Here is a 14548-nt window from a genome sequence, read left to right on the forward strand (position 1 = left end):
GATGTGCGTGGTATTGGGAGGATACTACATTTTGTTAGTTAATCAACATCCCCATTACTTGATTATAGAGTAACCAATTAGATTGACACTGAATTGTGTCCTTTAGGTCACCATTCATGCAAACAATGACATTAAGTTATTCAGCAAAAAAATTGTAACAATCGCGCACTTCCCAAAAATTAGATAATGTTCGTTAAATTCTAAAATTTAAAACGTACAGATTAACATAGTATTCATTTACCCTCTTGGTCAGGGGTGGCAAAGAAATTATTTGATTGTCAAGGGTCTGCTGTTCCTTACATTAAACTACGCTAATTGCGTTTATGTCAAAATTAGAAATAGCGTTTTTCAACAAAACAAAGTTCCATTATAGAAAAAATAGTGTTGTTGTTATCTTCACATTTAAAGATAACAATTCCGCTGAAAAAAGTGTGAGGATCCCTGAGTTATGTGCTTCAATAATACATTTTATTTGCATTTTCTCTAGTTCTGAGCAACATCCAATCCTCTTGTTTCCAAGGTACGGCGTGGCAGTTCAGGACTTTGGGAAGAGTTGGACAAGTGGTCTTGCTTTCCTTGCAGTCATCAAGTCTATTGATCCTAGCCTGGTCGATATGCGCAAGGCCCTGCTTAGAAGTGCGCAAGAAAATCTTGAGGATGCATTCAGGATTGCCTACTACAGCTTGGGCATACCGCGTCTTCTGGAGCCTGAAGGTGCGGTACAGATATCTGTAAAAATATTGGTAATAGACTGTGTTAGGAACCTCACCATTATAAATAACGTTATGTCACGTTTCTGCATTAATTTTTCAGTACTCTGGTAATATAACCAAATATTTTTTCCGTCGTTACAATGCCATTACTGTTGGGGTTACTTACGGTCAAAAGCCGTGCGTTACAAACGTTTTTGCACGTGTTTACATACTTTTTTGTGAGTTTGTGCGTACTTTTTTGTGTGTGTGTTTGTGTATGTTTTTGTGTGTATTTATGTACGTTTTGTGTGTTCACGTACGTTTTGTGTGTTTACGTAGGTTTTTGTGTGTGTTAACGTACATTTGATGTTTTTACGTACATTTTGAGTGTGGTTTTTTTGTGTTTATGTATGTTTTGTGTGTGTTTTGGTGTGTATATACGTACATTTACAGTAAATTCCGGACTATAGAGCGCACCTAATTATAAGCCGCACCCACCACATTTTAAGAGGAAAACCGATTTTGTACTTACACAAGCCGCACCTGTATATAAGCCGCATGCGCCCACATTAATAATGTAACACAAACACAAAATTAACCCCTAACCCGACTTTAAGTCCCGCGATTGAAACTAAATGTCCTTCATTAAAGTACACAGTCCAAAAATCACAGCCGGCAAAATGAACGGCAAATGATACCGGTACTTAAGGTTTGATGCAGACCTGCAGAGTCCGGGTCCAGTTGAAGGTAATCCAAGGAAAAAAGTGTATACTTCCAAAGGTAAGGGTGGGAAAAATATATATCCACTATTGTCCGCCGCGTCCACAAACAGGTCTCACCTTTACCCCACTTCCCGTCACCCCGCGTTTGTTCCGCCCCTTCTGTTTCATTTGTCTGTGCAAAATATCAGAATAAGTGTCTAAAATAAATACAAATAAATACATTACAAAAATATACAGTTGCAAATACATATTATACATGGGTTACACATATTTACAAAGAAAGACGGTACACCGAGAGCGTTTTCAAAGCTTTAATCATAATAATATAACTTTCATCCCATATGGTGCCTGTGACAGGGCAGTTAATGGTAGCAACACGCTAGCAACACGCTCGCAACACAGTAAACGGGTCTGGTAAAAAAAAAGATACCATACTTGTAAAAATCACGGTAAACCGTCCTCATCTTCCTCTTTAGAACTGAAGCCACCAAATTCGTCTTCCTCAGTGTCAGAAAGAAACTTTGTCATATAGACGTCGTCCTACGCTCCCTTATTCCAAAACACGCTAGAACCACGCTCGCAACACAGTAAACGGGTCTGGTAACAAACCTACCGTACTTGTAAAAATCACGGTAAACCGTCCTTATCTTCCTCATGTGCTGCGTCATGTGCCTTTCTTTTTGCATTTCGCATGATGAGGGTATGTTTATGCTAATTTAATTCATGCACAAGCCAAGAAGTTGCATTCTTACTCGGCGCATATATTCCACCGGTCTAAACCTTACCTTTTGTACTCGAGCGCCGCTGGCGGCCGTTAGAAAAATTACATAAATTGGCCGCATCACTGAATAAGCCGCAGGGTTGAAAGTTTGGGGAAAAAGTAGTCGCGTATAGTCCGGAATTTATGGTAATTTGTTTATGTACATTTGGTGTGTTTATGTAAGTTTTTGTTGGTTTTTACGTACGCTTTATGTGTTTCTGTACGTTTGGTGTGTTTATGTAAGTTTTGTGCATTTTTACGTACGTTTTTGTGTGTGCGGTTGTGTACGTTTTTCTGTGTATTTATGTACGTTTTATGTGTTTATGTAAGTTTTGTGCGTTATTACGTACATTTTTGTGTGTGTTTACATACGTTTTTGTGTGTATTTACGCACAATTTTGTGTGTATTTTTGTACGTTTTTGTGTGTATTTACGTACGTTTGTTGTTTTTGCGTATGTTTTGGATGTTTACGTATGCTCTTGGGTGTATTTTTCTTACGTTTGTTTGTGATTATGTATGTTTTGTGTGTTTACATACATTTTTGTGTGTATTCACGTATGTTTTGTGTGTATTCACCTACGCTTAATGTTTTTGCGTACGTTTTGGGTGTTTCCGTATGCCTTTGTGTGTGTTTCTCTTACGTTTGTGGGTGTTTATGTATGTTTTGTGTGTTTACATACGTGTTTGTGTATGTTTCATACATTATTTGTGTTCACGTACATTTTTGTGTGTATATACATACGTTTTACGTGTTTATGTACGTTTGGTGTATTTATGTAAGTTTTTGTGCGTTTTTACGGACATTTTTGTATGTGTTTACATACGTTTTTGTGTGCATTTACGTACATTTTTGTGTGTATTTACGTACGTTTTTGTGTGTATTTACGTACGTTTTTTTGTTTTTGCGTATGTTTTGGATGTTTACGTATGCTTTTGTGTGTTTTTCTTACGTTTGTTTGTGTTTATGTATGTTTTGTGTGTTTACATATGTTTTTGTGTATGTTTCATACATTATGTTTGTTCACGTACATTTTTGTTTGTATATACATACGTTTTACGTGTTTATGTATGTTTGGTGTATTTATGTAAGTTTTCGTGTGTTTTTACGGACGCGTTTGTGCTTGTTTACGAACATTTTTTGCGAGTGTTTATGTACAAGCTTTTGTTATTTTATTATATCATTTTCTGTTTCTTTTTGTTGCATTTCAAGTGTAGGATAAACTTGTTGCCGGTGAGGTGCAATAAATATGACGAGGTTCTATAACACAACCGACCGTCTGTTCTTCTCTATTCAACTAACCCAAATACTGCTCAGAAAATGTGGAATTATTTGACATACAATAACTTATTTTTAAAGTAACAGACATATAGTAACTTTCCCTGATAACTAGTTACTTTGACTATGAAGTAATTCAGTTACTAACTCAGTTAATCTTTGAAGGAAGTAGTGAGTCACTATAACTAAACCCTTTTTAAAGTAAAGTGCCCAACATTGGTAATGGAACACAGCAAGAGAGAGCAAAACACACCGTCAGTTTATTGAGACCATTAAAATTACTGACCTCATTTTTATTTACAGCATGATTAATTATTGAATATTTCCAAAAGCCGACTGTTCGGGTTGCCAACTCTTTGAAGAAAATGAAATAAGGAACATTCCCTCAGACAGCTGACCTGATTGCCATAAAAAAATAGAAATAAGGAACATTGGCTCAGACAGCTGACCTGATTGCCATGAACTTTTCCCAAAGTTATTTGTTTTGGCGGTGTTTATTTGTTGAACCGGAATCGACAAAAATGTAGTTTTTTTAACAATGACAAATTGGTTGCCTTTAAAAAGCCATTTAACATTTATTGACTGTTAATGAGAGGGATATTATTTACCGTTAATTAACAGCATTGTCAACTCAGATAAAATGGTGGGATTTGAAGGTACACCTGGATTTTATGTTGTTTTATACTATAGATTATTCTGTTGTTCTATGCACTTTTTGGTTATCCGCCCAAAACTTCAATTTTTAAATAAAGGAGGAAATTAAAAATGTGTTTTTTTTAAATCCGATTTGTCGATTAATCGTATTGATAATTGACCGATTTATCGTTCATTGAAATAATCTTTAGTTAAAGCCCGGGTGTTGCCACTGGCCAGTACCAAAGCGTCTGTGCCCCCAACTTTGTTGTCGTTGTGCTTGCAACTTGCGTTGATAGGTTTATAGTTTAACAGATAGTCAAAGTAGGGAGAGAAGACATCAATGGATTTATAGCTTGCAATGAGAACATTAGAAGACTGTCCAAACTCTTAAAATATACCAATTCTAACTCAAAGGATTAATTATTAGGTTCGTAGTTTAACAGGCGCTCAAAACGAGGAGAGAGGACATAAATGCATTATGAACTTGCAAAGAGCAGAAGAGGACCAAACAAACCCTCATCATATACACTGTCCGGCTTGAAGGACCAATTGTTTAGTTTATAGATTAGTAGACACTCAACATCAGGAGAGAAGACATCAAAAATTTTGAAACTTGCGCGGAGAACGGGAGAAGACCATACAAAACCCTCAAAATGTACAATATCCTGCTTGAAGCACCATGTGTTTAGTTTATTATTTAGTAGACACTCTAAACAAGAAGAGAGTACATCAATGAATTTTGAATTTGAAAGGAAAACGGGAAAGAACTGTACAAATAACCTCAAAAGTTCCAACCTCTTCAAAATCTTTGTATTTACTCTTTTAAATGTCTTTTTTGTGCTTCAGATGTGACCATCAGTGCACCAGACGAACAGTCCATCATGACATACATATCACAGTTTCTCCAGCACTTCCCTGGCAAAGAAGAGGTAAATATCCCTGAATATAGGAATGAAGGTTATGTCTCAGACTTTAGTTTGGATTGAATACAATTGCACGTGAGATGTAATCGGATGAGGAAAATTCTTTTGTGGGGGTTCTTCTCGTTGCAAATGAAAGGGGGAAAGGAGAGAGGAGAGGAAAAAAATCTGTTTTTGAGTGATAATCTTACCATGTGATATGAAACTATAATTTATACATTTCTATTTAATTTGATTCAAAATACCTCAAGTTTCCGAAAAATTCCGTACTACAAGATGCTCCTTTATTTATATTTTGAAAACTGCGTCTTTAAATAAGGTGTGTCTGTTTTCTTTTCTTTCTTTGTGTTTTAAATCCAAAACACTACGGTGACGTCCGGAAATTTTTCTGACGCTTTTTAAGAGAAATTTGTTCATGTCAATTTATGCACCTGAGTTGGACTGCAGTGGAAGTTATCGATCAAAAAACGTTCTTTTTCCTCATCATCATCTTCAATGTCAGTTTGCTGAAGTTTCCGTTGATCAACGAGGAACGATAACAGGCAAATGCAATTTGGTCTGGTACTGCAGAAACCACAATGACAAGATAAGAAGACTATTCACATATCTGTGTTGCAATTTGGCATTATTCTCCACAATATGGTTGCCCTGGCTCACATTTTACGCAATCGCGTTTTTTTTCTGTGCAGTAGTAAATATGGGCTTGTCTTTGTAAGTGCCATTTTGAATGTTCAGATGCTTTGAAAACACGTAACGTAAAACAACTCGGAACAGAACTGAAAACGTTCAGCCAGGTGTGCCCTGGGCTTAAAATGTAAGAAATGGACCTCTAAAGTGACCTTGCTGATCACTTGTGAAAGATCCTGGCCAAACTTGTTCTGGCCTGGCAGTGTGAAACGGCTTTCTGGGAAAGCTGTTCAATCAGCAAAACCAAAATGCCAAGTCAGCTTATTTTGCAGTTTTCACATCTGGGGTAACCTTCTTGATTACCTGTAAACTACTGTGTTGATATTCAATGTCATTCATGGTTCTCGGAAAGTGGAATGTCTCTCTTGGAAAAATATTCTGATTCAGCAAAACCAAAAGAGTTACGTCGTCTTTTTGGGGTCAACCCTTCTGAATGTCTGCAATAAATTGTGTTGTATTGAATGTTCTGGTCTTGAAGATGAAATTCTTTTGCTGTGAATAATGCTTTGTCAGCAAAACCAAAAATGTCAGCATTTTTGGCAGAAGTAACCTAACTGACTGACCATAAAAGATGCTGTTAAAATACAATGTCGTTTTGGACTGGGAGAGTGGAATGTCTTTCTTTAAATGATGAGTCAACATAACCAAAAGTGCTGAGTCAGCTTATTTTTTTTTTTCACATCTAGTGTAATTTACCTGACTGCCTGTGAAAGATGGTGGTCATATCTAAACTCATTCCCCCTTTTCTTTGGTGGACAGACACACAAACAAACTGACAAACAAACAAACAGATATACATACTTAAATGCTGAAAAAAATTACTGTCACCACCTTTGCTTTGCTTCCGGATGATAACACAAAGTACTGTGCTGACTTCCTAATTGTATCTTTGTCAGGAAAAGGAGCCTCAACCTATCATCAAGAGAAGTTTCTCTATGGAGCCACTCAACTTCTTTGACCCTGCCACACACCATTTAGGGAACAATAATCATCGCAGCAGAGTGAGAGAGAAATGCATCATGTTCCACACGGATGCTGCACAACCTCCTTCGAAAATCGTATTATCTCGTGTGTCAGAGGACAGAAATGGAAATCTACTATCAACAAAACCAGACATAGCTAATACATATTTTAGTGACACTTCCTTAGCTGACACCCCCTGCACTGGAGACAACTTTCATTGTGCAGAAGAAAACACTGAAGAACTTTCACAAGATGTTTCAACAGAAGTAACCAATCATTCCATTGAATCAAAACACAATCATATAGACTTTACATTGCCAGTGAAAACTGATCCTATCCTGAAAGATTTCCCTATAACCTTTCCAGATTCCAGTGTGGAGAGGGAGGATAGAATTGTCCCAATTCAATATTTTGAGAGCCAAAGTGATGGTTCTTCCTGTGATTGTACACCCCCTTGTGATATGTATTGTGCTACTCAAAAGCCAGTTACTACTGCTGCTGGAGAATCTGTCCCCATTACAGGTGAACTCCCAGATAATCAGGACATCACTGAGTCATATAACGAAAGTATGTTTTCTCTCAACTCTGTTGATGATACCCCTGGAAATGTTGTAGTCAAGAAAAAAACAGAAACAGAGGGCGATTTCCATGGAGATGTGGAAATGATACAGGCAGATGTCAAGAGCCCTCTGCTGGAAACCCACTTTATGATAAATGCACAAGTAAAGGACAATAATGCAGTCGGAGAGGTTTATTATTCTTTTAAAGATGAGGAATCCGGTATGGAAGAACCTCCACTAAAAAAGCCAAATGGTGTCACTCCATTTAATGCAAATCAACAAATTGAACCGCAACTCAATTCTGACCAAAACCCTTCAGAATCATTTTGTGGAACAACCTGCAATTATGCAGAACAGGAATATCTGACACAAGACATAGACTTTCAAAGAGTTACTCAGATTGAAAAAATCTTTGATAATCAAACTGTCGAAGCAGTTGAATTGGAAAATGAATCGTACAAAAAAGATTGTCAGGAAATGGTTGCAATTTCTTTTATGAAAAATGAAGTGTCCATAGATAATGACCCCATTAGTGTCCATTGTGATTTAGATAAATTTGGATCCTGTGGAGATAAGTGTCAATTGGAAATGGATAAACCTAACCAAGCCCAGTATTTTACCACAAGTGGAAAGGAACTATTACCTGAACAAGAGCTTCTTGTTCCAGATTTCAATGACCAAGTTGTTGTGGAACAAATTATAGATCATGCAGGAGATACACACCTTAATAAAGGACAATGTGAGTGTCCGGAAAGTCTGAGTGCTGTAAATGGTAATGCAGAAGAAGATACTATTCAGCACAGAAAAAAAGATGCAGTCACAGAAAAGAAAATTGAGGATTTTGATATTGATTATTGTTCTCGTGATTATCAAGCTGAGCTGAATTCAGAGAACCTATATGAAAACCAAAATTTTGGAACAAACCAAACTGTGAATACAGAGGAAGCTACTCAAGCAGCTCAACACCAAGAAATGGATTTGTCCATGGACCTCAGTCAAGATGCATACATCGTCAGGCCTAGGGATTTATTTTACCCACTCAAAGAGGAATCGACGATTACAGAAGCGCTTGAAACACAGAGCTGGCCATCAGTCTTGAGCGTCTCTGCCCTGGAGCCTGCGCCAACTTACAAGGACTTACCTGAAGATCATAAACTTCACCTGGTGGATGAAGACTTTGTTGTGAAGTTAAAAGAAAACAGCCAGGTATGTTATTATTTAAATTATTTGACCTTACTTGACTGTTAATAATCTGCAATTGTCCTATGGTTAAGCCCCGCCCCCTTTACTCACTCATACAAACATTCAAGATTCTGTTAAGAGCGCAATGACAAGTGTCACAGTAGGAGATATCGCAGATTTCGCAGGAGGCAATTTATACTTTTTGGAACCAGAAATATCACGTTTTATTTAAAAATTCGTTTCGAGAAACGTTGAATCAGCTGTCCTCCTCAGTTTTATTTTTCTTTAACAGTGGAGTGTAAAGCAAAGGAGCAATGCAGCGGAGTTCAGCTTGTCCCTTGTGAACTTGTACCAGCTCCTAGTTGATCTATTGCATACATTTTAACAGCACAGGAAACCGTTGAACGTGTTTAGGTCATGTTTATCTTCCTACAGAAAACAAATTAACACAAATATATATCAAATATATATATTTTCATTTCTCAATCTTTTTCAATGTTCAAATATTTTCGGAACAGCGCGAGCGGGACGCTCGGCAGCACAAAAGAGCCACGTGTTGCCGACCCCTGTACTAGTATAAAACTGCACCGTGTTGCTTTTTCTAATTCAAACCTGGGCACTACGGTCCTCGATGACTGCATGTCCTGGATGATTATGAAGATTTCTCTTCTTCAACTCCGGTGATACAAATTATCAGCTGCTTAGCTCGCTGGCAGGAGCATGTTAACTATCCTGGTGATTGGATATTCCTTTATTGGAGAAGATAAACCTCGAAAATCAAGCAGGACATGCGGCCTTAGGAGACTAGAGTACCCAGGTCGGTTTTATTTGCTCAGCTGTTACCCAACCCTTGTTTTTGTTCTTATTAGGTGCTTATTGGGATGCCACAAAAGACTTGCAACACCTCTCAATACAAAGAACAGTGCCAGCTGCCTGAGATGCAATTGAGAAGACGCAGAGGTGTTTTTCCACTTGAATGCAGTGATCGAAGAAAGGCTCAGCTAGATATGCACGACTCTTCCATGGAAACCACTGAGATTGTAAGGTAAGCTTCATATTCCTAGATTTCTGGTAGATTTAGATTCTAATTTCAACTAGCCAGTCAGCCAGTGTTTTTGCATCAGTTTATGACTCTCTCAAATTGGACACCCCTGATCTATAGTCATTAGAAAACAAGCTGATTCTATTTAAAAGAAGCAGTAATTTTTTAGTGCAGCGACAATAAATGACATATTAATTCACTGCTGAAACTACTTTTTTTGTATTTTTCCTATTTTTCATCGGTAAGAATCCAATTTTATCAAGCCGTATTCGATTTGATATTAAAATACATCAGGAAGATTTTGCTGGTACATACAGACAGAATTAACTGAGTTAAGTGAATACATGCTTCCTTGTGTAGGTTTTTGCTTTTGCTTATTTTTTGTATCTGCTTAGGTGGAGTGCAAGTTGGGAACTTCAAATTATCTTTATTCTATGGCTGCTGCTCTACTGCTCATGGCTGTTGCCCCAAGTGGACCTGAAGAAAGTGCCGAGTTTGTTGTTCAACATCAACGAATGAAGACATTGCGTTAACTCTGGATTATAATATTAAGGACTCTTCAAATTATTCACAAAGTCATTGCAGTACGTAGTTCAAAATACATAAAATTATATTATTATTATATAAGTGTCATGTACAAGTTCAAATATTTTAAGAGCATTCTGGAATTTACTATTTTTACAATCTATTTGAACTATTTTTATATAACAGTATATATATATATATATATATATATATATATATATATATATATATATATATATATATATATATATATATCACTACCATTCAAAAGTTCGTGGTCGTTAAAAACTTCCGTTCTGAGACAACAACAACGTTTGAAGGATATTTTTTTCTTTTCAAATATAATCGTTATTATTACTTTTAACGTTCTCAATGTCTTGACTGTAATTAGTATTTATTTTGCAACTCGTTTCAGTAATACGAAAAAGTGTGCCTTTAGTTAAAAAACACTATTCGCTGTGTGACCCAAAACTTTTGAGCAGTAGTGCATATATATTCAGTAAAGAAATTAAGTATTTTTCTATTTCTACCACTTACAAATCATGGAGGGGTCAGAAATTATTTAAACACCTGTGTATCATCTAGAATTCTCACCCTGAAAGACTTGTTAGGACGCCCATTAGAAGTCCACCTGCACTCCATGTATCACCCTGCATCAGATGCGCCTGTTTGAGGTTGTTATGTGCACCTGTCCACCCCATTCAATCAGTAAGACTTTGTCCAATGACACCAGATACAATATCGTACACCTCCAAAAGGCTGGGAAGGGGTTCCAGAGCAATTGTCAAGCAGCTTGGTGAAAAAAGGTCCACTGCTGGAGAAATCATTAGAAAATGGAAGAAGCTAAACATGACGGTCAGTCTCAGTTGGAGTGGACCCCTAAGAAAGGTGAGGAATCAGCCTTGAACTACGCGACAGGAGTTGGTCAATGACCTGAAAAGAGCTGGGACCACCGTTTCCAAGGTAACTGTAGGTAATACACTAAAATCTCATGATTTGAAATTATGGATGGCACAAAAGGTTCCCCTGCTTAAACCAGCCCATGACAAGGCCCGTTTTAAATTTGTATATGACCATTTGGATGATACTGAGGAGTCTTGGGAGAAAGTTTTGTGGTCAGATTAGACCAATATAGAACTTTTTAGGTCATAATTCCACTAAGCGTGTTTGGAGGAAGACGAATGAAGATTACAATCCAAAGAGGACCATCCCTACTGTGAAGAATGGGGTTGGTATCATCATGCTTTGGAGGTGTTCTTTTGCACATGGGACAGGACGAGTGCATTACATTAAAGGGAGGATGACTGGGGCAGTGTATTGTTAGCTTTTGTGGAACAACCTCCTTCCCTCAGGAAGAGCATTGAAGATGGGTCGTGGCTGAGTCTTCCAACACGACAACGACCCGAAGCGCACAGCCAGGAAAACCAAGGAGTGGCTCCATAAGGAGCATATCAAGGTTCTAGTATGGCCCAGCCAGTCTCCAGACCTGAACCCAATCGAAAATCTTTGGAGGGAGCTCAAACTCCGTGTTTCTCAGCGACAGCCCAGACACCTGAGTGATCTAGATAAGATCTGTGTGGAGGAGTGGGCCGAGATCCCTCCTTCAGTGTGTGCAAACCTGGTGAAAGACTATAGGAAGCGTTTGACCTCTGTAATAGCAAACAAAGGCCACTGTACCAACTATTAAAATTAATTTTATCAGATGTTCAAATACTTATTTGCCGCTATATCGCACAAATAAATCGTTAAAAAAAATCATGCATTGTGATATCTGAATTTTTCTTTTTAGTTTATCTCTCTCACAGTGGACATGCGCCTACAACGAAAATTTCAGACCCTTCCATGATTTCTAAGTGGGAGAAATAGCAAAATAGCTGGTTGTTCAAATACTTATTTTCATCACTGTATATATATATATATATATATATATATATATATATATATAATACACACACGCACACACACATATCGTCACATGGCCCAGGATGTGTACAGGCTGTTGTGATTGATTTGGATTCTGAACATAAGTTTTATTTTGTTCATAGAATGTTTTTTATCACACTTCTGCGTTTGTGTTTATGCTTGAACGTCAATTTAGTTAAGATTTACAACTGCTCTGGGTAAGACAAACAAGCGTCTTATTTGTGACAGGGTATGTTACCGTACTAGGAGTAGAGTACATTTTCTTGCAAGCAATTATACAATTGGAAATTAAACGCCGTATTTGATTTCTCGAGCAATTACACCAAATTGTTTATGTCATGAAACAAATGAATAAACCAGCATACATGTGTTAGAGAATAATCTGAGTGGAAGGGAACGATGCATGATGGACGTCATCATGCAAAGAAACATTGGTTTGGCATTATCTTTTGACATTAATTAAAGGATCATTTCATTTATGTCACTCACCAATTTTAATAAAGTCCTAGCTTGTTTACTCCTTGCTATAAAAGTGAGCATCGTTGCTGCGTCTCATGTATTAACAAGATTTGTTTGTATATGGCTAGCCAAAGAAAATACTTCTACCACAGTTTAGAGTTAAAGTGTAAAACCCCAAAAACATGTTTTGGCTGCACATAGCTATGGAATATTTCATATGGAAGCTAATTAAATAATCCATGTTCACAGTCGAGACTTTTTATGACGAAAATCCATAGAAAAAAACGGAAATACACTAAAACGCCAGAAGAGCACCCAGAGTAATTTGAATGGGTGAGCGGTAGGGATGGGTGGAGTTATGCATAGTGCGCAAGGACTCTTTCCTGTCTCTCGATGTGCGCCGTCTGCGCCAAAAGTAAATACACCAGGATCCTCGTTTGCAGAGTTTTGTGACATTGTTACAAAAGAAGTCTGATTGCACATTGTTTTGAAAACATTATTTCGGGGAAAAAATGAAGTTCAAAATAGCCCTCAATGATTTTAACTGCGTGGGGGAGACAAGTTTAATGTGGTATATCTGTTGATATTTGGTACACAGGCCCAGGCATTATTCTTATTTCGGACATTTTTTTTGAAATCATCAAATGCCCCACAGTGAAATAAAATGCGCTGAAGAACAGGCTTTTGTGGGAAGTGTGGGTTTAGCGGTTTTGTTGAATTCTGTCTCAAAATATACGGTGTGGCTGTTTTCCGATAAAATCTAAATATTGTTTTTTTTATGGCTCGTTTATCCAAAAGGTTCCTGATCCCTGGTTTCGAGGGACATGTCTCTAAGTTTTCAGTGGTTGTATTTTTATATCATTGCTCACACAGTGCTCCAGGAGATAAATGTTGGAAAACTATTCTTTGATACCTTTCCTGCTTTGCACTATTTCACAACGTTATCTCGGAACTGTCTGGTGTGTTCTTTGGTCTTCATAATGCTGCCTGTTCTCAAGTGTCTTCACAAACCATCAAAGAGCTCGTGCATTTGAACTGAAACCTATAATGACACACAGGTGCCCTCTGTTTATCATTGCTAGTCATTTAGGTGGACTTTGTATCATTCAGAAGTCACCAGGGAACGTCTGGAGTCAATTGGCTGAGCTGAGAGAACTGGGCAACAATATTTTTGCAACACCCACAATTTTGTCTCACATGTTGTTGATTCTTAGAAAATATTTTGGGGTTTTTAGCTTTAAAGTTGAAGCCTGAAATGAGGCAATATGACAAAAAGATTTTAGGGAGACAATACTTTCGCTAGGCACTGTAAATATAGATGGGTAAATTTTGTGGTGGAGTTTATAAATAAAATACAAAGGACCCAGCAGAAATCATCCAATACACATGAAGCTTTTTTTTAGCATGTAAACCTGTGTTTGCGAGTATCATTTATCCCTGCATTACAAGTCCTACAGTGCTTTAAGTTATAAAAAATATCCCAGATCAGGGAATTAGCACATACACTCAAGCAACTATTACCCAAATGCACATACATACCATCGCAATATGAAAGGACTAACCCTACCATTGCAGTCATACAAAGACCTTAATTGGATTATTGTGGTTTTACATGTATGGAATACTGGCAATATTCTGTTTTATTGCTTGCATGTAGACATACCCAGTCTTTCTTATAATTTTTTCACAACAACATTATTGGACAAAAACCTTGGCCTTGAAAACTGACTGACTTGTATTGAGTCATTCTGTGGAATGTTTTTAATCCTTTGACTAACATATTATGTACTTTTTTGGTGATTAAACGTGTTTGATTTGTTAAAAAGGGCAGTGTGTATTACTTTACGCCTACATGTCACTATATTGTGTATTACAATTGAAAACTACAAAGCTTACAAACTACGGAGATTCAAATTGATCACGCCCTATAATTTTACCTCTCATTTTTTGGGTCAGCCTTTCACATGTTTATGTTTTTTGAGGATTACCATTGCGGCAAGATGACGGACAATTGTGTCAGCTACCTTTAGGTGAGGCTCATGTTATGTAAGATTAGTGGTGGGTCATGTATTTGACAACTAGGTCTTCAATGGGCTGAAAAAAATCCAACCCTTAATAACTATTTTGTGGCTATAAAACATTTTATGGCAGGTAAAGCTGCGACACATATAGAATAGCATCGATAAGTACCTCATAAAAT

The 14548-nt window shown here is 37.3% G+C and overlaps 1 protein-coding gene across 1 annotated transcript in view; it reads left to right on the top strand.

The window, feature by feature from the left end:
* Nucleotides 1–10647, top strand: part of LOC148351492 (uncharacterized) — a 28187-nt gene extending 17540 nt beyond the window's left edge. The window contains exons 7-11 of the mRNA XM_088354554.1: nt 521–714; nt 4934–5016; nt 6591–8423; nt 9269–9444; nt 9837–10647. Of these exons, the coding sequence (XP_088210680.1) occupies nt 521–714; nt 4934–5016; nt 6591–8423; nt 9269–9444; nt 9837–9960 (2410 nt within the window). The 3' untranslated portion in view covers nt 9961–10647. The remainder of the gene's footprint in view (nt 1–520; nt 715–4933; nt 5017–6590; nt 8424–9268; nt 9445–9836) is intronic.
* The last annotated feature ends 3901 nt before the right edge of the window (nt 10648–14548 follow it).

Source organism: Urocampus carinirostris, chromosome 15 (genome assembly GCF_059441175.1).
Source record: "Urocampus carinirostris isolate Australia breed hairy pipefish chromosome 15, RoL_Ucar_1.0, whole genome shotgun sequence".
Taxonomy (NCBI): Eukaryota; Metazoa; Chordata; class Actinopteri; order Syngnathiformes; family Syngnathidae; genus Urocampus; species Urocampus carinirostris.